Source organism: Lepisma saccharinum, chromosome 9, assembly GCF_977018435.1.
Source record: "Lepisma saccharinum chromosome 9, izLepSacc3.1, whole genome shotgun sequence".
Taxonomy (NCBI): domain Eukaryota; kingdom Metazoa; phylum Arthropoda; class Insecta; order Zygentoma; family Lepismatidae; genus Lepisma; species Lepisma saccharinum.
In genome coordinates this window covers 82,722,471-82,749,393 of record NC_139237.1, presented here as the reverse complement: position 1 = coordinate 82,749,393, position 26,923 = coordinate 82,722,471, and the positions used below count along the sequence as shown (strand labels likewise).

The following is a 26,923-nucleotide window of genomic DNA, read 5'->3' as shown; positions in this document are numbered from 1 at the left end:
TGTACAACATTGCTTCACTCCATTATAACCTCAAAGTCACAGAATATAAACTGACAAGTCAAATCGGACCTAGTCCATTCAGCCACATTTATTCTCTTAACACTCTCATCTCATTTTTATCTCTGCAGACTGAGATGCCCTGAGTGAGGAACACAGGGAGTGTGACTACAATGAAATAGATATCTCTGGTGATTCTGCCAGAACTTTGTTACAAGTAGAGTCACTAGAGGTTCATACAAGCGGCAGGTTACACATGTGCCATGCTAACTCCCGCCCCTCCCATTCACAGAGCAGAACGGTTATTTGTATATCAGTGTAATCTGAGAGGGGAGTTGTAATTTTAGAAATCTGTAGACACATCATCACGAGATTGTCTCGAAAGCTGTAAACATACTGTGGTTTCATTTCGCACTTTTGTATTGGATTCAATCGAATGAACGATGAGAAAAATGTGTTGTAACAAGCTGACAAAACACAGGTTTCTTTTTGTATCCTATCTTCATTTCACATATTTTTATGGCATCACTTCTTGTGGTTCCTATTGCTGCAAGTCTAACGTTGGGATTCTGCCGAAAGCAAACTTCCAGACGATTGTGAGATTTTCAGGAACACATAAGTTTCTTAAAAGTTAAATATATATATATGGACACTGTGCTGTGCCTGTAATCACTAAATTGAGTACATGATCATAGTACCATGTCTGGATGTGTTCTGGAATAATTACATCAAGTCTGAAAAAGGAAAAAATAATATATTTGCTTTTTCTTTACTTATAGGCTGGGTGATATTTGTATGGGCGAATTTCTCCCTCTTATTCCTGCATGCCCAGATTGTAAATCTTTGACCCTGTGTGTGGGGGGGGGGGAGTGGAGGGTTGGTGCTATGGACCTATAAGTACATCTTTTAAATAATTTATATAATACCTCAATGCTTCGAAAGAAGTAACTAGAATTTCCCTACCACGCAAATTTTTCAAATACCACACTGATTATAAGAAGTAATTGAGCCGTTGTTAACTTTAAAACAAGTGTAGTGACATACACTAAAATAAAGAAATAATGCACAGGAAAAAAAATTCCTTACATAAAGCGGAATTTATGTGATGTGTGACAGCACTATTCTCGACCCTCGAAAAGTAACCAGGCGAACTGACGCCCCACCTGAATTTCAGAAAACCCCTGCGGAATGATATCAGATTGAAAAGACTATAATGATGTCATGGCGTTTGCTAATTGACGTGCAAGTGGCACTACGAAACAGCGCCCCTTTAAAAATTTAAGAATAGGTATTTATAAACAACAATGGCATAAAAGTCTTAAGCAGTGGCAGCAACTGGGGAAGGGAGCATGGGAGGCAGTTGACCCACCACTTTTGCCCTCGCACTATGCTAAACCTTATCTAACAATGGAAATATAACTCCTTGCCACCCCCAGTTTTATAATCTTGCCCCCTAGTTTTGTAACCCAATCGTCGCTACTGCCTACACAACACCACATCAAGACAGTAGGGAGGATGTTAGAGTTCTAAAGGTATCGACTTGCAGTGCAGTGTACCTTATTCAGCATCTCTAATATAGTGCTCGCACATAAGAAAGTAATGCAATGCTTCATTCAAGAATAATTAACTCTTTTAATTGCAAGCTCACACTAACTAGACTTGTATTGCTAACGTGAAAGATAGACCTGCCGGTACAAAATTAGATTCATGAGATATTACAATGATTTTCTGTTACCAAGCTCGCATGCTATTATCCGAAGATACGTGCACCAGTACTGGTTCGCGTACCATAGTTTGAGAAACCCAGCTCTACTCTATGAAGAAAGTGTGTGTTTTTGGCAATATGGAAAATTAGAAAAATCAAAATGACGAGTGGATACTTCTATCAGTCATTCGTAGGAGCATACAATCTTGTTAACTTCAATAATATTGAATTTCTTTCTTCATATCATCATGTGAATTGAAAATGAAAACTTATGTTCTGCGCAAGGTTATACATAAGATTTTTAAGTTAAAATATCTCTTTCTGAACATATCGTAGAGGCGTAATCAGTATAAAACAATGGAATGACCTTCGCAAGTCTTTCTTTCTTCTACGAGAACTTATCTTCCGTTTTAAGGAATATTACCTACCATTAAACAACATATCACATGACACTCTTGTACTTGAACACACTTCAAGATAACTATTAGCAGGAAAAGTATTGTAAATAAGTTCGTGATTATTTAAACTTTTGAAGAAATTGCAAGTAAGTGTTCTACAGTCATTTGTAATTATTTTTCTTCTTTTATAACTCTGGCGCTGGTCAGTCTCAACACACTTCCTCCACTCCTTCCTGTCTCTAACCCAATACTCAGCCCACTTCGTGCACTATTTCCCATTTATACTGAAGCTTTAGCCTATATTTCGTCTATGTATTGCGCATGCGCCAACAGGACGAGTCCAGTGGCAAGAAATAGGGGTGGTACGTAATGTTGATGAAGCAACGTTCAAATTCCACGTACGGTAACGTCGCCACAAAATACTTTTGGAGGGAAAGTTACATGTTGTATCAAGCATCACAAACACAACAAAGCGAGATATAATAAAGAAAGAAAGAACGAAATACTGATTTCAAACATATAGTATGTTTCTACCTTCCTTTCCATGCGCGTCTTTTGGAGCTAGTCTCGCCTTCCTCGGCTAGAAAGTATTTATTTCACTACTTCCCACTTGTGGATTTGTTTTTATGCTGTCCTACGCTCAAGATCTGTCTCCCCGATAGAGTATTGATAGCTTTGTCACCTTGTGATTAAGTGTTCCAAGGTTGATTCCCAGTGGAGTAATTTTGTAAAGTGATCCGTATTCCACATGAAATTGAAGTTCTGGTTCGGATTAGCTTCTGTGTGCATAAGATGGACTTAAACGTGAGATACGAATCAGGATCATTTTCTTTGGGAGTGATTTCCATGGATTATGAAAATCCCATGTCCTGGGTAAGATGATCCAATAATTATGCCTCTTGGCCTCTTTTCTTTATTGTTTATTTATTTATTTATTTATTTATTTATTTATACATACTCCCCATAACAGAGCTATTGCTCCACTTACAACGGGGGCTTACAAGTAAATAAACTATGGTACATAATATCCATATACATAAACATATATTAACATATACATAAACATAAATATTAACATATACAAACACATAAACCAATTGCATATACATAAATAATTAAATGATATTAATGCCTATTTTCAGTTTGTGTTATATTATATTGTATTATAAAATTATATTTAGCATTGATAAAATAACTTGAAATATAGAATTACAATTTTTTAAACAAAATACTAATTAAGAATAAAATTGTTTAATGACAGATAAATATTTCTTGTAGGACATAGCAAAATCAATATTAACATTATTTTGTATTAGTACATTATGAGCTTTACATATTTGAACCATTACTGAATTCTGATGTACAATATTTTTAGAATTAACGAAAGAAAATGGCAAATAAGAACGAAGCGTTCTAGGTTTAATTGTGAATCCTATCAACTGAAGACAATCTTGAGCATCAATTAAGTTATTTATAAATTTATAAAGTAAAATATGTTTGGCTAGTTCTCTTCTTGATTGTAATGAAGAGAACCCAAATTCAGATAAAATAGTATTATAGGATATTCTTTCTAAATATGAAGATCTTTTAAATTTTTTGTAATATAAATATCTTACGAACTTATTCTGAACATTTTCAATTAAATCACGGTAGCATTGAAAATAAGGATCCCAGATGACACTAACATACTCTAACTTACTTCTTAATATCGAATTGTATATTGAAGCAATAGCTTGAATATTATTAATTTCTCTGGTAGTTCTAAATATAAAGCCTAAAATTCTAAATGCATCCGATACTAATGTTTGTACGTGCTCTCTGTAAGTAAGCCTTGAGTCGAGTAAAAGTCCCAAATCCTTTATAAGTTTAACTCTATTTAAAACTATTCCATTCATAGTATAGTTATGAGTATAAGATAAGTTATGTCTGCTAAACGTAATAGTTCTGCATTTACTTATATTAAAATCTAACTTATTGGTGACACTCCACTGAAAGCAGTTGTTTATATCTTTCTGTAATTGCGCTAAATCACTTATATTTGTAATGGATTTAAATATTTTTAGGTCATCAGCATAAAGCAGATAATTAGAATTTTTTATAACAGAGGATAAATCATTAATAAATATTATAAAAAGTAAGGGACCCAAGTTTGAGCCTTGTGGAACACCAGATGTAACACAATATAAAGGGGATGATTCAAAATTGTAGGTGACATAAAATTTCCTATTTTTTAAATACGATGCTATTAATTTTAACAGTGGAAACGAAAAACCGAAATTTGCTAACTTATATATTAATATATCATGATCTAACTTATCAAAAGCTTTAGCAAAATCTGTATAAATAGTATCAACAGAGTAACCATTGTTAAATGAGTCTGCCAAAAATTGGGTAAATGAGATAAGATTAGTTAAGGTTGATCTTTTGGATATAAAACCATGCTGATGGTGAGTTATATACGGTTTAACATGATAACAAATTCTATTATATAAAATGTGTTCAAAAATTTTTGCTGGTGTTGAAATTAAAGATATAGGCCTATAATTGATGATTTCATTGGCGTTACCAGATTTTGGTATAGGAGTTACTTTACTTATTTTCCACCTATCGGGGAAAATTTGGGTGGTTATAATCAAATTAAATATGGTGCATAGAGGAAACAATAAGCAATCAGTACATCCTTTAAATATGTAAACTGGTATACTATCTGGACCACTAGCTTTCTTCGATTTCAGTTTTCTAATAGAAGTTTCACATTCAGATTCAGTAATACTATCTAATACTAATGGTTGATTTACTATCATAGGTACTTCACTAGGAATTGAGTAAGTTGGAATAGAATCATTAAAAACGCTCTTAAAGAATTGCGCAAAACCATTAGCTATATCTTTGTTATTGTCAAGTAATACTCCATTGTAGGTTAAAGTACACTGATTATTAGTTGATTTCTTTTTACCCTTAATATAACTCCAAAAAGACCTAGGATTATTTTTTATGGATTCTTCAGAATTCTTTATGTAAATCTTGTAAGCTTTAGTTATCATAGATTTTGATTTTCTGCGTAATTCAACAAATTTCTTCTGGTTATATTCTGACAATTTACGTCTATGTCTATAATATTCTTTATATTTAAGTAATCTTATAATATCCAGTGTAAACCAAGGCGGGTAAGATTTTCTCTTATTACGCTTCCTTATGGGTACATTATTACGAATAATTTTATCTAAAATTTCATAAAAGTAGTCCAATGCTACGTTGGGATTCTTAAATAATGTTAAAGGATTCCAATCAGTTTGATTAAGATTTCTATATATATTGAAAAAATCGGCATTACGGTAATCATATGTATAAATAGAACGTGACTTAACATTATGAATAGTTTTGTCATAAAAGCGGTGAACTTGAAGTAATAAGGGAGGATGATGAGCATCAGGGCTTAGAAGAGGGAAGGAGTTATGATTAACCACGACATTGTTAGACAAGTTGGTCAGTACCAAATCCAACGTTTTTCCGTTGTTATTTTTTACATTATTTATGCTTTGTAATTCCAGTAAACTTAAAAATCTAAATAATGTTAAGGAAAGAGGACAACCATTTTCTAAGTCGTAATTAGAATCTACAATTTCTGGAATATTAAAATCTCCTACAAAATTTCTCTTCTCTTCTATCATCAACTCTTTTACATATTTTGCTTAATAATGCAAGGGTATAATTTGCATGAACTACCCTCTCCTTCGATACCTTCACTGTGACACGCACCTAATGATGTTAAGGCAGGATTCTATACAGTGAGGTGCCGTAGACTATAAGTTTACGTCTACATGCGTTGTCTACACGTAATCTACGCGTACATTATATTGGGTTGTAGTTTACATAGACTACGTAGACAATCTAAAGTGCAATAAAATTAATGTTCAAGGCTTTCATGAAAGGAAAGTGACATTTTCAACTATATTGGTTCCTAACGAAATGAAAAGAATCCCATTTACAACAAAATTTCTCTTCTCTTCTATCATCAACTATGGAAGAAGATAAATAGTATGCAAAAAACAACAACAGATGGCAGTCGTGAGGCAAGAGTGGTCTTTTTCCTATAAAACACTACAATATTTCCTATATTAGGTTTCTTCCTAGGTGAGAAATTGTTCGAATTTGGAAGAAAGAGTATTAAAAGTTTTCTTCACACATCAGCAACTGATACGCAGTATAATTTTATTTTAATTCCACGGCGCCCTTTGTTAAGTTATTACCTTTCGCCATGTTGTTTACATAGATTACGACATCTACGTGTATAAAATAGTCTACGTGTAGAATGTAGACTATCGTTGTTTACGCGTAGACGCACATCACTGATTCTATATGATTGATACCTTATATTACTACTATTAATAGGCATAGGCGAGGAGCTTCATTACCTTCCTTTGTACAATCAATTATGACTATCGGATATTGATATATTACAGACAGAATCCAAAACATGTCAATTGTAATGCATCAATTGACACAGCTAAATTTGTAACTTTGTTATCTTTGAAATAATGTTGTCGGATCTTCCCAACTGTTTCATTTTTAGTGCATGACACGGAGTCATGCACATAAAGTCCCCTTTTATGCATTTCTGTGTGTATTCTGATACACATAAAAGTGCGTAATTTTCAGTTTATGCACGTTAATGTGGTATTGGAGTCAAGATAGATATGCCAATTGACTTGTTTTGAGTTTTCTGTGTAGTTATTCTTTCGTTGGATTCACGTGTCACTATAGTTCTAATTCACAGATCTTTTCAGGCAATTTCCTATTTATTCTTTTGGTTCTCAGGTTCCTGAAGTCTGTTACTTTCGTTTCGGTAAGATTTAACGAAAGCGCCCGAACTGAAAATGGTATTACACAGTATTTAAACTTCCTCTAACCAGGATTTCTGGTCTAGATTCAGATGCAAATCGTTAGTCATTCTCCACCAAGTTACATAGGCAGTAATTTAGAATGTCATATGTCGAGCAGAAGTTTTTTCAGAAAAACTTTTCCTTATAGATAGTGATAATATACTTATTAGCGTCAGAATTTTTCTATATCATAACATGCACAATGAAGGCCAAGTGTCAAGTGTTGGTAAGTGGCCTACAACGTGTAAAGTTTTAACATAATAATATGCAAGTTGTACTGGTGTTGACAAGACACTTTCCTCCGTATCAATGTGGAACAATGGGTCGTCCCTATCAGATGGGCTTGAGGTAGCAGATAAAGAGGCTATTACGCACACGGATTGCTGAAAAATTTATTTTGAGCTGCAACAATCACGTGATCTCTTGGACTTGGAGACTGCGGTGGCTATAAAGAGGACTGAGATATTAGTCTTCGGCTCACAGCTACTGTCGCCGTCATAGATAGGTCATTAACAAGTAAGTTTTTTGTCATAGTTTCATGGCATACCGCTGAAAGTTGTTCACTGAATTCTTATCTTAGTGATACTGTGCGTGAGGTATTAAATATCATTACGGATAGGAATTTCACTGTGGGAAAACATTGAAAAGTCCATCCACGTGGCACAACGTGCATTGTTGGAAGCCAAACTGTAAAAGCAAATTGTGTTAAAGCGTGGGCATGGGTGTTATTTGTGAGTGTCACTCCATATCATTTCATCACATAATCACTCATCATCATCTTTGTGATTAGCGAAAAGTGGCTGGAAAGCGAAGTAAAATAAACCAATTGAATCAAATTTAGCCGTTCTGTACATTATTCTCATTTGGGGGTGGACGAAAATCAATTTGCAGGGGGCTAGAACGCACTCTCGCCCCCTGGTGACGACTCCGCTGTCTGTATCAGTCGAAGGTTGTGATGTTATCGTATTAGTTATAACAATCAAGTCATTTTGTTGGAATTCTAAGAATTTGTGGTGTTCCTATCATAGAGTTCTTGGTACCCTATCCGATTGTGGTTTCACAATACCTGTAGCTTCTCCCAAAAGGCAAATTTAAGTTCATTGCACCAACAAATTGGGATCTGCAAAAGTATTGCCAGGCAAATTATCCATCAGTATGGCTGTTAACTTTGTTTTACTCAATTCGATATCGAAGAATTGAAACAAACATCAGTAAAAACGTTGACATCCTCTGCATCAGAATCGATGCAATTCCCGTTGCTTACAAGTATATCAAGCGTGTAAGAGAAGAATGAATAAAAATAGTGATGGACAATTTGCCTGATAATACTTGTGATGCACCAGTATTGCTAGACAAATTGTCCATGGCTATTTTCATTCATTTTCCTCTTTCATCCTAGGCTTTTTAAGAAAGGATTTTTACGTAGGCTATGTCGTACTGAGGTTTGGAGTTTTGTTTCAACTCTTGCAATATTGCGTAAAACAACGAGATTAAACACGGTGATTGACAATTTGTTTGCTAATATTTATGTATACCACTACTAAAATGCTAGATATTGAACCTGAGATTCCCTGTCTGTAGTGAATTAACAACATAAGTCTGCATGCGGGTAATTTTTTTTATATACTTGCCACGTGATGCTGAAATTCTACTACTCATTCTTAATAGCCGGACCCTGTGGCCGAGTGGTTAGCACATTGCGCTGCAACGCCAAGGGTCCCGGGTTCCAATCCTGCTCGGGCTTGGTTGTTTGTGAATGTCCATTCATAAATTTCATCATTTCATCACTCATCCCCATCTTCGCAAATTAGCCAAGAGGTACAAAACGCGAAGTAAAATAAACTAAATCAATCAATCTTAATATTTTTTTTCTCTTTATTCCAGTGAACCTCCTAAACGGTTTCCTCCTGGTGGCCAGTTTCGTCGCAGCGGCTAGTAAGTAATAGACCATACTTTAATTTTTATATATATATATTTTTAATAATCTATCAAATTGTGTTTTTCGTGAATGTGTCGCATGGCTGCATTCGTACAGTATATAAAACACCGCTTTCGGATTCCTTTATAACCCATTTGTTTCAAAGAAGATTTATTAATAGAAGCAGTGCAAATGCATAGCTTTTCAGGACATACTTTAAGCTTCAATTAGAAAAAATGAAATTGGTGTGGTAGCTTCTCTGCCTTGTAGTGATAATGCAAATTTAGTAACTTGAGTCGTGTCCACAAAAAAAATCAACATGATATACAACACAATATTTTTTCCTGACTAACAGTGCAAAGGAATCTTGGTGACAACTTTTTGTAATGGAATATACATATAGTACATATATATATGAACTTTAGGAACAAATTTCAAACTGATTTGTCCATTTGACTCCGAGATATAACTTTTTCTGTTAAGCACTGCAGGCCACTGCCATGGCCTCTGCAATGACCGATCTGTGCAATATTCTGAAACTTTAGCCTCCTGTTTCTCAGTACCTATGAGGTCTACAGAAGAAGAATTGTGCATGTGTTCATACCTTAGTAGTGTCAACAAATACAACAAGTTTAATTGAAATCTGAATCGGTGGGTGTCATTGTGAATTTTTGCTGGGTGACTTGATGTGGAATGAGCCAAATGTGTGTCATTTGGCTGTACTTACAGTATACAAAACCCCTTTTCAGGTTTCCATATTATCCATACCAGGAATCAATTAGATAAACATTCTTAACAAAAGTTGTTCGCTTTGTTTTTTATGAGCTATGAAATTTTGTTCTTCCTCGATGTTGTTTATGTCTCTGTGTGAGTGTTTATGTGTGTGTGTGTGTGTGTGAAGCAGTTTGTAGGAGTTTGAAGTGTGAATTTCGAAAAACTTGATTTATTTCCGAATGTCGTGAGAGGATAAGATATATAGTGAAGTTTGCTACATGTTCCTGCATAGAAGTATTTCTCTTTTAATTTGACGTCTTTGAGCGATCGCCTAAAGCCAAGAAATATCAATCTAGTATTATTACTTCACAGTCGAAATATTATTATTATTTAATAGTTGAGCACAGGATTGATCTCCCAATTACATTGACCATAATACAATATGCATACCAGCAAATAAAATACCAAATGAACTTCTTTTAACACAACATTTACACTAGGTTATGCATTTGTTGATGCATTTTTCTTCATTGAACTACATGTGTCAGTAAATTTATCAAACTTTACAGTTATTTGTAGTTCATTCACAGTGTCCTGCTTTCGCTCTGCAGGAAAAGATATACACATTGACTCTTGATCTCTGTGTGTAGAATAGTTTTCTTTGTCTTGCACTGTGACGGCCTACAGTGTAATAATTTGTAAGCGCTCGAAGCACTGAAAATCGTGTTTAATCTATTTCTGTTGGAAAATGAGACCACTGACAACTCTTCTGTTAAATGAAGCATAAAAACTAAATGTTTACATAATGTTTCCTACTCCTTGAGACACATGCATTTCACAAACTTCATTTGAACGCTCTCGACTTCGTCCTACCATGTTTCGTAGTGTGGATTCCACATGGCACTGCAGTATTAGAAAAATATGCAGGTATAAGTGCTTCAAATATGTTTACCATTTGATTTTTTTTTTAACGATAGTTGAATGACAGCGGAAATTGATGGTCTTAGACCAATAGACTGTCATTTTTCCAGTCAGCTTGTATGGTATGGCTCTTTCGCATGAACTATATTCCTGCACGCATGATTTCTGCACATCTGCCATAGGATTTTTCATAAACCTTGTGCATTAACTCAAATATTTCGGCAACTTTCCAGTGATGACACCGTAAAATTGACTGATAGATCACCATGTGGTCAATCTATAGTTTTTCATTCACGAATAAACTTAAAAACATTGAATCAAAGTTGTAAATTACAAATACCGTTTCTTGGCCAAACTGTTGTAAGACTATTATTAACCGTGAGGGTGCAGAGTGATTCGTAAATGTAAAAGTACATAAAAGTTGATATTGAAGTACAGATACCAACGGTTACTGCAACTGCCAACGAAGAGCATGGCGCACAAATAAGTGAAAAACGAATAGCGCTGAGGCCTTGCTTTCCATGTGCTGATGGTGTTGTTTTTCTTCTTTATTTTTTTACTGTGGAACCACTATGAACATTTGGTCAATTTTTTTGCATTGTGGACTTCGCATGAAAAAAAATGAATTTGTTGGAATTAACAAAACACGTATGGTTAAGCTATTTTGTAATTACAAACATAACAAAAAGAAATTGTAATCTTTTCAAAATTTCGTAACTTTGACTGAATTTTTAGGTAACTCTAAACAAATGTGCACGACCACTAAAATAAATTGGGTCTGGCAAGTAAATATTTGTTTGTCACTTATTTAAACAAAGATTTGATTACCACAAAGAAAAACCGATTTGTTTGGAACAAATCAAGTTTTGTTAAGCTTTTTTGGTAACCAAAAATAATATTTTTGGTAACCTTTACTGAATTTGACATTTTTTATCTAAAGATTTGGTAACATTAAAAAAATGGTTGAAATTATAAAAGAGTTTGGTTCTGGTGAACAATTATTTGTTTATTGCCCATTTACACAATCGTTTGGTTACCAAAAAACTATTTTTCTGGTCTTTACAAAGAGAAATTTTCCTCTGTGCGGAAACTATTTTCGGTTATTCCAAACAAACTTTATTTCTCTGTGCAGAAATTAATGTTTGATTATTAAAAATAAACATTTTTCTGTAGCAGAAACTATTTTTTGGTTAATCGAAGCAAACTATATTTCTCTGTACAGAAACTAATTTTGGTTATTACAAGCAAACTTTTTCTCTAGCAGAAACTATTTTTTTTTGTTTTTACAAAGAAACTTAATTTTTCTGTAGCAGAAACTATTTTTCTTTATAAATAAACTTTATTTCTCTGTGCAGAAACTTTATTTTTGTTAATCCAAACAAACTTTATTTCTCTGTGCAGAAACTAATTTTGGTCATTACAAACAAACTTTTTCTGTAGCAGAAACTATTTTTTTGTTTTTTTTAAAAAAAGTTAATTTCTCTGTGCAGAAACTAATTTTTGGTTAATCCAAACAAAAACCTTTTCTCTCTGTGCGTTCTTCCAGCGAACAGAGAATAATACAGAAGTGATCTTGTGTTATGGCACCACTGATTTCGTTTTACAGATGCTGCCGCATGCGTGCAAGACCACACATACGGGTATGGCTACTACAACTTCTACACCATTCCCATCCCCGGAGGCCTCGAGTTCGTGTTCAGCGTGAGGACTATAGCCTATGCCAGGGTGACTTTACCAGACTCCACAGGCAGCAGCAGTGGCATTGTGATCACGCTTGGCGATCACAGTAACACGGACACGACGATCGTGGGTCCTGATGGAAACATCATTGGCTCTTATCCTTCATGCGGGGTGCTGTCCGACATTGAGTTCCGCACCTTCTGGGTGAAATATGACTCCGGTTTGGTGTCTGTGGGACCAGAAGGTGGCGCCGCATTTCTGAACGTCACTGTCCCAGGTGTCGTCGTCGAAACTGCTGAGTTCGCGTCGAAGATGAATGCTGACTGGATATACGATCCCCTGGGTGCTGGTAAGTTTACTAAAGCGAACGTCATGAAATTAGTTCAGTCAAGGTCACGCCACTCACTACAGTGTTGCCAATAAGCAACGAATAATCCTCACACAAGGCAAACTTGAAGACTAAATCATCCGCTGTCGAATGTTCAGCTTAGAACTACTGTGGCAAACTTGGAGGGCCAGGGGTGTGGATGAGGCATGGGGAAGCTTCGAAAACGCGTAACCTTGACTGGTCTACTTCTGTGGTGAGAGTAGTAGCATAATTGTTTTGTCTAGGTATTTGTACACAGGCATGCATTTGTAAATATTTTTTGGGGGCCCGAACCAAGTGTCTCGGAAATAATAATAATAATAATAATAATAATAATAATAATAATAATAATAATAATAATAATAAATTAAAACATTAATAAAATCTGCAAATTAATTAATATTGTATTGTTATCATTACATGAATAGGTAAAATGATCGTATAAGAATAAGATATATGACAGCATATATTCATGATCTACCTTGCGTGATCTACCAAAATTTGTGTACAAAAAAGTGCCGTGGAAAGGAAATGTATGTCAAATAGTTAAATAAATTATTATTTATTGAATAACGTATATCCAGTTGAAAGTCAAAGGCAGGAAAAGATGGGAAGATGAGGACTATCTACTGAAGAAAATATACATAACCCCCTTTCGAAAATCATGGGAACGCCATTGGTTTTAAGCAACAAGTTATGCTAAAAAAAAATACAATGTGCTGCCGTTAAAATTTATCAGTCTCCGTCTTTTTTAAATTATTTTTATTTTTTACGGAGCCGCATTTATATCGACAACTCTGTGCTGTGGCTAGAGTAAAGAGTAAGCATGCGTTGATAACCGCTTGGTCAAAAACGTATGGGGGGGGAGGAGTCAAGGAACCCGGACCCCTCCTCGAAAGACCAAGCATAAAATTAACTATTGTTTACTGTTGTATAATATAAAGTTATTTTTCCCCACAGAACTTACATAAATATAAGCATTAGATTGTCATTATACAACATTGCATTGTCAATGCCTCGGAAAATTTATGCGGAGCACTACTAATAATAATGCCGGCCCCCGGCCCCCGTGGCGCAGTGGTTATCACATCGCGCTCCGACGCCAGGTGTCCCAGGTTCGAATCCTGGCCTGGCCATGGATGTTTGTGAGTGTCCATTCATCAATTTCATGAAATCATAACTCAATCTCCATCTTCGCAAATTAGTCAAAAGTGGCACAAAAGCAAAGTAAAATAAAGCAAATCACCGGTGGCGCAGTGGTAGCGTCGTCGCCTTGTAATCAAGGGGTCTCAGGTTCGATACCCGGTGGAGGCACGTAGTGGTTCGGATCCTACTTTAAGCTGTAGGTCCAGTCCTCATTAACCTTACAGTGCATACATTGGACTTACAACTCCAAATAAATAAATCAGTCAACCAACCAAGAATACACATACAAATAAACGCATCTTAAAAGTCTTTTGAAATTAATTTCCTTGCTAGGGCAGCTGATTTTATGCAAATGTTCGTGTTCTAAACAAGACATTAGCTAGATAACGAAAAATACATGCTTTTGCCTGTTCATGTAATAATAACAGTACTATGTTAACATGTAATGATGATAATAATTATTATTACTATTTGTTCATCCTATGACTTTAATCGTACCCTGCTATTATTAATAGACATGTTAATCTTATTAATCTGTTCATTATAAACTTTGTTTTTGTTGTTTTTAATCCATATGTATCACTTGATCCACGGGATATAGTTTTAGGTATTTGCAAATATATTTTTTTGAACTTGAGTACTCGGTGGGTGCACATAGTGGTTGGGATCGCACTTTAAACTGTAGGTCCAGTTCAGATTTGTCTATCTGTGCATAAAGTGGACTTAAAACTTTGTAAACTGTTAACTCTAATACTTCCAAACACCAGTATAGTCTGCCCCAGAAGTCCGTTTATCAAAGCTGCTCAGATCAGTAGAGAAGGGGAGAAAGCCAAAGGGCAGAGGAAAGCAGTGACCGCTGCTGCAAACGGCTGGTAGGTGCAGTTGTGTTGCCCCCCTCCAAGCGTTTGAGCCCTCCGAGTCAATGATCCGTCCAGTTAGCTCCACTTTTTGACTCTAGGTGTAGTGCAAGTGTATCCCAGCGTCAGGCTAGTGCAAAGAAATTGTCTTCAACCAAGCAGACACTGTACGCAAGAAGAATGTTTTTTAAATTGGCACTTATCTATTGGAGCTGATTGCACAAGTAACTATTCAATGGCCAACAATGTACTCGCTCATTTCTTTCTCTCTCTCTCTCTCCCCCCAGCCCGTCTTGCAGGACCTAGCGCTCCTTGTCATGCACGTCATAACAAACGCATCAATAGTGCCGAGAATGAGCTAAAATGTTCTAAATTGAACCAAATACAGGAATCTATTAACATACTCAATCAAAAAAGGACATAGAATCAACCAGTAACATGTTTAGAATTGCCTATAATGTTGGTAAGAATGGACGTAATTTTACAGGTTTACCACATTACAAGGCTTATCATATTTTTTGGGGTTCAACCCAGGACACATTTGCGATCAACTCGTTACTGCTGAATTTCAGTTTTTTTTTTACAAAAGTAAATTGAAATTACTTAAAAGCCTTAACATTTTATTGGAACATTAAACTATAAATTGTACAAGAAAAAATATTAACATTATTTTCTAAAATCAATCAATTAATTTTCAAATGTTTAATTGAATAATACATTTTCTGATGTTTAGGAAGCCTCTCTGTTCTCTGTTTTGTTAGTTGACTCAGTTGAACTTTTCACTAGACATGACTTTTTTCATAAATGGTTGATTGATTAATTGATTGAATCAATTTTGTTGTTTTAAGTCCGCTTTATGCACAGAAAGGCTAATCGGGACTAGACCTACAGTTTAAAGTGGGATCCGAACCACTGTGCCATGTGCCTCCACCGGGTATCGAACCCGGGACCTCTTGATTACAAGGTGACGACGCTACCACTGCGCCATTGGGGAGGTCATTTTCCATAAATGGCTAGTTTGTTTTAATAACATCATAAAATTCACAACATGAAAGTTCTGAATTAATTTTAACATTCAGCAGATGTTTAGCAGTGGATACTGGAAGTCTACCTCTTTCTGCAGACCAAATATTCCCCATAATTGAAAATACTGTCTCAACTGGAGCAGATGTTCCAGGCAAAGACATAGCAGTCTCAACCATTTTAGAAATATTGGTCCATGAAATATCAGTCTTTTGAAACACCTTAAAAATTGGTCGTGAATATTCAATACCGGTAGCTATTTTCATGTTCAGATTCTCAAAACCCCGGACATTTTGCAATCCCGGACAGCACTAAATAACCAGGACTGTCCGGGCTAATCCCGGACGTATGGTAAGCCTACACATTACATAACTTGCAATAAATTAAACCAAACGCATCAGTGGGCAGGTTAAATAACAGTAATTTTGTGGCTGATTTTTATGGTCTTGGGAACTTCTGCAGTAGTGAGTGGTTTAATGTCTAATACATCATTTGTGTTTTCATTTATTGTTCTACTTTGCAGCCACGGCGTTCAGCACATTGCCAGCATACGTTACACCTTACATCATAACCTTCCCCGGAGGTGGCGGCAGCGGAGCGTCAAACCACTTCGACTTTCAGGTTAAAACTCCATCGGACGCCGTGCTTCTACTTTCCAAGAATCTTAAACCGGCACCGGTAGAACCAGTTTACGAAATCTTGCTAGGTGGAACAAATGACAACACCGAACCCATGTTCACTGCTATCCGAAGGTTACAGGAGGGTGCGGACCTGTACTCGATACAAACCCCAGATCTTCTGGATACGGACAACTTCATATGCTTCTCAGTGGATCTCATACGCACGGCGACAACTACACAGATACAGATCAGGAAGGCAGGACAACTTCCATTCTTCACATGGACCGACGAAGAGGCTCCAATAGATGTACAATACTACGCCGTCTCTAGTAACTTTGATATCGATGGCGATTGGAAGTTTCCTTGCGGATGCACAGAGTAACATAGTAAGTATTCTGCTTCACTACAAGGTTAACCCAGTAAATTATTTACATGCTCATTATTGGGGCAAGATCAAACTCCCGTATAACATACCTGAATAGACGGCAAATGAAATAACACCAGTTTCCATGTTGTCACATCTTTCAGATGGGCGCAATGTGACACACTTGTGACAAATTTATTAAGTTCATCAGAAACTTCAACAAGAACAGAATAATTTCGACTGCTCTGGTCACCTAGGGTACAAGATCGGACACACTTTTTTTCTGTGAGAATGATTCCGCACATTGGAATAACTGCAACACCAAAATTATTCTCAACACTGTTGCTAACTTTGCTGCAATCTTTGTAAAAAAGACGAGTTGTCACACTGTGTTTGCTTCCGGCAATTGCCATAGAGCATTTCCAAAAATCAATATCAACCTTGATTATCAAAATTATGCACCAGTGAAGAGCAATTTGATGTACATTGTTACAAAGGAGAACATCTTTAGATTGAGAAATACATGTGATACTTTGTAAAAAAAAAAAAAAAAAAATGAAGAAATTTTGCTAAGCACGAAAAAATACTACTACTTGTAAATTTCCTGGGTTATATATTTTTTTCATTATATGTTTCATGAATGATATACAAAGAAATAAAATATAAATAAACTGCTTCTGAAGTGGCAGTCAGTTACCTCTTGAATTACAAAATAATGACAACTTATTCACGTATGTCGTACCACAGTTTGATCTTGCGTCATATAATATTTAATTTTTATTTATTCTAGCAACAGTCCTGTTAGGGCCGTGTTACGTTGCGTCGCGTCGCGTCGCGTCGTGTAGTTTCGGATCTGGCTTGCTGCTGGCCTAACTGGTGGCATTTAGTCCAGGGGCATATGTCAATATTTCTATAGTCCGTGGATTTTTTAATGAAGGGAATATATGACTACTGGTAATATGTTTCTAGTGTGGTACACAATAATGTACTACCAGGTGTTTTGCCCGCAATTGTGGCAGAAAGCCTGTGTGACGTCATAAATCCAAGATGGTTACCGCTTCATGCACTAACTACAAAAATCCATCATAACTCCTTTAATATTGGTTTTGGAATTTTTTATATAGATACATGTTTTGTTCAGAATTAAAAGAGGAACAAAATTGATTCTTACAGTTTTCTTCATATCTTGCACTGTTATGGAAATATATCTAGTGAAACTATTTCGTGACCTTTTCTGCAAGGATTCTATGCATATTTTACACTTTACTTGACATTCTGGCATATAAAGGGGGGAAATTACTGCTTGTGATATTTTGTTGATGCCTGCCATTGTGGCGTATTGCCTGTGTGACATCATACATCCAAGATGGCTGCCTCTGCAGACATTAACAAACAAAAACGACCCTATCTCCTTAACTCCTTTAGGAGTAATTTTGACCATTTGAAAGTTTCTTGGGTTTTTACACGAAGGGAAGACATGTGTATGAAAGATGCTTTCATTTGGAGGCATGTAATCATGTTTTACAATGACGTCCGAAATCCAATATGGCCGCCTTGGAGGTTCTGCACATGATATACTGTCAATATCCTGATTTAGAGTTTGATTATCAGATTTTTCCACAGGCATTTTCTGTTAATAATTAAACACTAGCAGTACCGTTGCCTATGCGCGTAAGGTGAGTTACACTCCTTGCAGGTCTCCCCCTTCCATTTTTCTACTTTTTGGACACTACCGTATTATGGTAAAAAAAAGTAATGACGTCACCTGCGACTTCTTCATTCAACGTTCTCTGGAGCTCTAGGCAGTGTCAATATGACAGGAATGATCTTCTTATCATCCTCATTTTCTCTTTTCCAATCAACAGCCTATTGGATGATCCTTTTCTGCTTTTATTTGACTCCAATACTTGGAAATAACTCGTTCTGATAAAATGTGTGAGGGCAACTTTGGTTGGAGCAACAGAAACCATCGTAATTTGCAGAAATATTTGATTTTGGTGTCATGCAAAATCCTGTCATCATATTCGTCTTAAAAATCCTGTCATCATATTCGGTGTGTAAGAGACACCCAAATATCAACATCACTTGCACGAAGTACAGCCTGGACTGCATTTAACAGACTAACATTGCTCTGATGCCTAGGACCTACCCGATGGCACAGTGGTATCGTCGTCGACTTGTAATAAAGGAGTCCCGAGTTCGTTACCCGGTGGAGGCACATATAGCGGTTCAGATCACACTTTAAATTGTAGGTCTAGTCCCAATTATCCTTACTGTGCATAAAGTGGACTTAAAATGAAACACCAACTCAATCAATCAATCAATGCTCTTGCGTCTGGACCCATAGGACTTGAGTTGTGTGCTGCCCATATGTGTTTGTGATTGTTCTTTAATCTATTTCATCTTATAATTCGTTTTCATCTTTGAAATTAGCCAAAAGTAGCAGAAACGAGAAGTAAAATAAATCAATTCATTCTTTCATTTTGTCATCTTGTTCATCGAATCGAGAAGAACCAAGATTTGCAAGAGATTCAAGCACAACATCTTCTGCGCCATCAAATGCGTTCAACAACAACTTTTTTTTGCCTTTTTTGCAAGTACAAACACAAACTGGGATAACATTCATAGATAGTGTGAACGCTGCCGCCAAAGTGACCCTCACACCTTTCACCAGGAGGAGTTACTTCCAAGTATTGGAGTGAAATAAAGACAGAAAAGAAACATCCAAATCTACCCAGCCCAATATGCTGTTGAATGGAGAAAGAAGAAAATGAGGATGACAGACTATCATTTTTGTCATATTCACACTACCTAGAACTTCAGAGAAGATTACAGTTGACATGTGGTTGCGGAAAGAGGAAATGTTCATGCATATACCGGGATCAGTCCCTGCGACGTACTGAACTGTGTCTTTGTAGTGCAGATGAAGAAAAATGTGAAAACAATGACTTACAGGACAGAGACTCAGATCAAAGTGACGAGGAATTTGAATCAAGTGACTATATTGATGACATGATATTTCCCAAATGATTACAACCACTCTCAATATTGATGACAGGTGAACTGCTTAAAATTCAAAAGACAATGCGGAATTCACAGGCAATGTTATTAGTCCTTTACTGTAATATTTATAATAATAGAAATGATAATAATAATTAATATTTCTCACTTGTTTTTTATTAACAGAAAATGCCTGTGGAAAAATCTGATAAACGAACTCTAAATCAGGATATGGACAGTATATCATGTGCAGAACCTCCAAGGCGGCCATCTTGGATTTGACGTCATGTATGGTTTCTGATACATTGTAATACATGATTGCATGCCTCCAAATGAAAGCATCCTTCATATACATGTCTTCCCTTCGCGTAAAAACTCAAGAAACTTACAAATGGTCAAAATTACTCCTAAAGGAGTGAAGGAGATAGGGTTGTTTTTGTTTGTAAATGTCTGCAGAGGCAGCCATCTTTGATATATGATGTCACACAGGCAATATGCCACAATAGTAGGCATCAACAAAATATCAGAGGCAGTAATTTTCCCCCTTTATATGCCAGAATGTCAAGTAAAGTGTAAAATATGCATAGAATCCTTGCAGAAAAGGTCACGAAATAGTTTCACTAGATATATCTCTATAACAGTGCTAGAAATGAAGAAAACTGTAAGAATCAACTAAACATGTATGTATAAAAAATTTCCAAAACCACTATTAAAGGAGTTATGATGGATTTTCGAGGTTGGTGCATGAAGCGGTAGCCATCTTGGATATGACGTCACTCAGGCCTTCTGCCACAATTGCGGGCAAAACACGTGGTAGTACGTTTTTGTGTACCACACTAGCAACATATTACCAGTAGTCATATATTCCCTTCATTCAAAAACCAACGGGACTACAAATGCCCCTGGACTACATTGTAAAGCACAATAAAAGAATAAATCCTTGACACTAGTTTTTAATAATACGCTGTTCTCGTTTGTGGTTCAGAGTGAGCTTAATTAATATGAATATGAAAGTAATTTATTAGAATCGCTAACAATATCTGTGAGTATAATATGTATTACCAGAACTAGAGCTTTATAATAAAAATGTATAATTACTACTTGATACTTTTTCAAATATTATGTTATTCTCCAGATTGTGTGTTAACTCCATTGTCCACTGGTGATAGAATAACAAAACTTTCCTTTCTATAAACCTTCAATCAGAAACAAAATGTACATTGTTTTTCATTGTATAATATTTCTATTACAGATATTCGACAAGCATCAATAACATCAATCTGAAAAGCCTTCTGAGGAGTAAAAATAAGTGAAGTAAATATTATCTTCTACACAGGACAAGACGCATTGTATTTATTTAATGAAGAACCACATGTCCTTAATTCAAGTTAATATCAAAGTGAAAGAAGTGTGCCAAATTTGTATGGTTTATTTTAACACAATAAATTGATTTCTAACATTATTTATCTTATTATTTGAGAACGATTTAATGATATCGTTGTAAATTCTCAGTGTTTTGACAAATGTGATTTTCTATAAAATTGCACATGTTAATGATAAAATTGACAAGTTCTGGAATTCTTAAATCGTATCAAACTGAATATCCCATATTGAGTTTCTGCTAGTTTTCTAACAATCAAAATACTCACTACTCTATGAGTAGCTTCAGGCATGTTTATAGTAATTTTTTCAAGTTCCACAAATGTTTCTCATTCAAGTTATATACTACGCCCTATTGTAATGAAAACTGAATGTTTCGTTTTTGTGAACTTTTATATACAAGTATACTGATCCTTCTGCGATATAATTTGTATATTTCCTCAACTTTTCGATGCAACAAACATGGATCTCTTTCAAGAGATATATTTTTATTACATTTAAGAAATACACACAGCTTCAACAAAAAATTATCTCAGACAGTGCCCCCCCCCCCCCCCACTTTTCGCTACTTTTGCCCCCGCACTATGCTAAACCTTAACTACAAAGGGAAATATACTGTCTTTGCCCCCCAGTTTTGGTATTTTGACCCCCTGGTTTTGGAACCCAATCGCTGCCACTGAAGAGATAACACCAGATCATCTTGTAACAAATAAAAATCGTGAAAAATAGTAACATTGTTGAACTTAATTTCAATTTATTCTTATATTAATTTTTAATTCTCTCTTTTATGTACGAGGGGTGTCCCATAAGTAGCGAGCCTAACCTAGAAGGGAACAGGATTGGACCACAATAGCAACCTATTTTTCTACGTAGTCTTCCTGCCGGTCCACACACTTTTGCCAACGCTTCTGCAGTGCTTTTATCCCAGTCTCATAAAAGCTTTCCTCAAGACTTGCAAAATAGTCAACCACAGCACTGATTACGTCATCATCACACTGATAATGCACATGCATGCCCAAAGCTTTTTTTAGTTAGGGAAGAGATGAAAGTCTGATGGAGCAAGATCGAGTGAATAAGGGGGATATTCCAACAATTCGAACCCACAATCACGGATGGTTGCCATCGCAACAAGCGATGTGTGAACACGTGCATTGTCCTGATGCAGAATCACCCATTTAGAGAGCTTTCCCCGTTGCTTAGTCTTCATAACATCCCGTAATTGCCTCACCAGGGAAGCATAATGCTCTCCTGTCATGGTGTTTCCCTTTCGGAGATGATCGACCAACAAAACACCCTTAGAGTCCCAGAAGACTGTCGGCATCACTTTCCCAGCAGAGAGACCGGACTTATCCTTCTTTGGGGTGAGGGACAGAGGCCTGCACAAGACCTGGAGCAGACCCGTTCGCGAGACATCGCTCCTAAAATACCATGCAACCTGCGCAACACCCTCGCTTGAGCAGCTTGTCTGGCCACCTGCCCAGATCGTTCCTGGCAGGCATTGTAGACCCGCCGGGTACCCGCAGTCTTACGATACCTAGTAGGTCTCAGTTCGTTCTTTCCATCAACTGCAGACCCCTCCCTCTGCATGACGTAGTTGCTTCGAGTAGAAACGGCACCGGACCCACACCGTTCTGCAGTGTTGCCAACTGCACTATATTTTCACTACATAAAAAGGGAACTCAAAGCTTCGTAAGCCACATCACCAATGAAATGAGATTTACGACTGTTGCTACCCCCCCCCCCCCCACACACACACATTGAAATAGGTTTTCCGTGGCACAGGATCCATAAGTATATGTCGTAAACAACCAGTATACGTATATATAGTTAAAAAGGGCAGGACTGAAACATGTCACGTTCGACGCTGAGGTCGCGAGTCAAACAACACACTGTTCTACTGCGAACACCAGGGCCGTAGCCAGCCAGGGGCATTGCCGTTACCTTCGTTTGGGGTGGGGGGGGGGCAAGTACTTGGATAAACGTGCCAACAACAACAATCACAATAATAGTAATAAAGTAGCATGAAAGGCATTATTATCCTCATAAATCATGCAAAAAGGGGGTAGAAGTCGGTTCTCACGCATTTGTGTTGAAACAGGATTGGAAATATTTTTTTTCAACACGTCAATTTCACATTAGTTAATAATGGAAAACAAGCACACAAACTGTTTTTGAAAGAAAGAAAGTGCATGATAAATGCATTCCGAATGTACATACATATGGCATGTAAAATTTCCATCTACAATATTTTCTTTTCACATGGAGCGACGTATTACATAATCAATTCATCCAACTCGTAAGAAATCAACATTAATAGCAAATAATATCACGGGCCGCCATAGCATTCTCTGTTTTAAAACTTTTCTCACTTAGATCGTTCGGCGCTCAGGACCGTCTCCCGCTACCCCTTTGCTACGACATTGAACTTGATGAGACTGTATAATATTTTATAATATATTTCTACTTTCATAAAATTTGAAATCAAGCGGTTGCAATTACCCCTCCACCCCCCCCCCCCTTGCAGGTGCCGTTGGCCGTCTGGAAGGAAAATGCAAGAAAAATATGAAATTTAATTCCATCTTGAGTACCCTTTAGCCCTGCTACTTTTAAATTCTGCTAGCCTGTTTTTTCTTGTACTTTAATGTTTGACCCCCACCCTGATCCCTCCGCTAGACTTAATTTCCGTGCAAGGTTGTGAGCAATGCCCCCTGCCCCTCTCTGGTTGCGCCACTGCGTGCCTGGTTAAGGCACCATGCAATGAAAAACAATTAGTTTTCAGTGAGGAGATTTTTGTTTGCTCGATCATTCATTTAGATAAATGAAGCTGTAATACTGCGTGCATTTCCTGGCAATAAGATAAAAACTGCTTACAATGAACTGAAATCACTAAGTATATACTGTAAATTCTCCTTAAAGCAGAGAGCTCCTCCTAGGACTTCGTAGGATTTAGGAGCTACGTAAGTAGGCAACACTGGCTGCAGCCGTCCACGTGGTGATGAAACACCTGGAGCGACACGCTGCCGGAGGGCTGTTTCCTTCCAGCAGGTTTTGCAGGCGCCCGGGTCTTGTTGAATGCCCAGGTACCTTGTAAGCGCAGAGCGCCTTGAAGACCAAGAACCCGGGTAAAGACGCAAGTCGACTCGTTGCCGTGGGCAGGCGAGCAGGTATACCTGTCCTCGCGAGCAAGAGGGCGTGGGTAGGTAAAAGGCAGCATATGCAGCCGTCTGGTGAGGGAGCTGGGGTGTTTCCACTGTTTTGATGCCTGTTTTGGCTCCGGTACATAGTGATGAGCCCAAGTTTCGTCAACAATCACAAATCGTTCAACAAATCCGTCTGGATCGGCCTGGAACAGCTCAAGATTTCGTTCTGAGATCATGCGTTTTTTCAACTTTTGTTCACTTGTCAGAAGTTTTGGAACCCAACGCGAAGAAACCTTTTTCATCCCCAACTGGTCATCCACAATGCTCTCGACTGTTGAGTTGGACAGCTTCAGTTCCTCTGCAATATATCGCATAGTCACACGTCTGTCTGCAAGAAAAATCTTGTGCACTTTCTCTACATTTTCTTGTGTCACCATCTCCACTGGCCTGCCTGGGCAAGGGTTATCTTCCACACTCACTCTCCCCCGCTTAAATTAGGCTACCCATCTCTTCTCTGTGGCAGAGGATGGAGCATCCTCTCCTAATGTTGTCACCATATACTCATGGCTTTCCTTGAGACTCAACCTCTTTTTCAACACATAATTGATCACTGCTCGTATCTCTTCTCTCTTAATTTTTCTGACGTTACGCACTTAGCACACTTCTAGCTCTTTCAAAGACGAATAGGGTGGTTCGAACTGGACACCGCTTTGCATATACACTTACAAAAATTTGCTATTTCAAATCCCCAAATTATATTCAGATTGAACTATGGGAACTCTCTCAGGCTCACTACTTATGGGACTTATTGATCGTATGTTCATGAGTGGTAGGAAATAATGTGTGTGTGTGTACGTATTCATTATTTATTTTTTTTCAAAATTGTGTAACAGGAGGAATATTATTTACATAAAATTCCAAGTTTCGAAATTGTAAAATGTTAACTCAGACAGTTGAATACAATCTAGAGCTTCCTCCATAGTCAACCAGTTAATACTCTCTACTTTGGTACAAGAGTTATTGGGTTCGAAACCTAGTGTGGGAACCCAGTGTTAAACCAGCATAGTAAAGGCAAAGTGAAATCTGGCCTGGAGTGAAATTTGTGGTTGTTGATTGATATTTAATTGTAATGAAAACTATCGAAAAAAGTTTTTCAAACATCAAGGAGACACATGAAAAGATTATACATAAATTCATGTCTATATTATATTCTTATTTATTTATTTAATGAAGGGTTCCAAATACAGCATTAGCCATTTTACATTGGAATGTACTAAAAGCAAAAACTAGCAACATAAACTAAAATCATGATCATGTCCTATAACTTTTTGTTATCAGGCCTCTCCGATGACGCAGTGTCCTCTTGTAATCAATGGGTCCCGTGTTCGATTCCCGGAGTATGCACATAGTGGTTCGGATCCCACTTTAAACTGTAGGTCCTTCCTTTTTCGTGTCCTACGACGGTATGCCGCTTTTGAATAATCGCGACGATGGGGATGAATGAAGTAGGGACATGAACCCGGTAACAAGATAATGAGTTCACCACTTAACATGATCGACCATCTAGGTGGCAATCGGAGTGAGAAGTTTTGTACTAATATAATTTATTTAAAAGTTGACGATTTGTCTCATTGTGATATTTCTATCGATTTGGGTCAACCCTTTACTCACCTATGCTTTTATTGAGCTGATTTATTTTCGTAATGATAAATTATCACGAGCCTGTGCTCAAGTGGTTGTAACTAGTTTGCTAGAATTTGCAATTGATTTAAATTGGTTAAATTGTATAAAAGTATGCTCATTCTTCCAGTTTCGTGTGGTGTGCACTATAACGCCAATAGTTTCTGCGGACAGAGACAGGAATACACATGTATTGCTCGACAAATTTATCCACGATTGTTTGAATTCATTTTTCTTTTGAATCTTAAGTGTTTTTAAGGAATGGATCTTTACGCGTGCTGTTGCAGAGGTTGTCGGCAGTGTTTGGTTACAATTCCTGAAGCTCTCATTACGTAAATGAAAGAGGGTAAACACAGCGATGGACAATTTGCTTGGTAATACTATGCACCCCACTATATGTACGACTCGGGTAAAACTGACATTTTTTTTATTATTTTTTTTACGTGTAATGTACCATATATACTTCTTGAGGAATGTTTGAGGAGCAGACAGTGTCTTACGCTCCCTACGTCACGCCTATAATCCTACGTATTTTTAAAGATTAGGTTTTTATGTGTGCTGGTGTAGAAGTTGTTTGTAGTTTGTTTGCGTTTGTCTTGAAGGCCTCATTGCATAAAACAGAGAGAGTAAATATGCGAATGAAAAATTTGATTTGTTATACTTATGCATCCCACTGTACAGAGATAAAACTATAGACTGAGCATTAAAGCCTGCCTTATCTCTTAGTATATGCAGGAGTCAGTAACGATATGTCCTTGAAACTAACAAAATTAAAATAAATTTGTAAGATTGATTAAATACAAATATTTCTGCACAAGTTACATCGATTCACGTACTATGCATCTATTAGTTGGAGTTCACAATCGATCACTCAGAAATTACTAGTGCAACGATTTCATAGTGATATGAAAGTCAGAGTAAATGCACGACGTACATGATGGATTGTGTCGATATATGAATCAAATATTGCCATCGCATGTCTTATACAATATCTCCGAAAGTACTGGAACTATAAAGATAAAATTGGGTTTACTTACAGACCTGAAAATATTAAGATACTTTGACATTTCTGGATCGCAGTAAATACAACGAATCGGGGATTCTAGCATTGGCCCAACTTGACTCGCGGT

General features: G+C 36.8%; 1 protein-coding gene across 1 annotated transcript in view; it reads left to right on the top strand.

The window, feature by feature from the left end:
- Positions 1-21,055, top strand: part of LOC145992499 (uncharacterized) — a 366,905-nt gene extending 345,850 nt beyond the window's left edge. The window contains exons 3-6 of the mRNA XM_083128880.1: positions 8,868-8,918; positions 12,143-12,565; positions 16,133-16,615; positions 20,846-21,055. Coding sequence (XP_082985006.1) covers positions 8,868-8,918; positions 12,143-12,565; positions 16,133-16,611 — 953 coding nt within the window. The 3' untranslated portion in view covers positions 16,612-16,615; positions 20,846-21,055. The remainder of the gene's footprint in view (positions 1-8,867; positions 8,919-12,142; positions 12,566-16,132; positions 16,616-20,845) is intronic.
- The last annotated feature ends 5,868 nt before the right edge of the window (positions 21,056-26,923 follow it).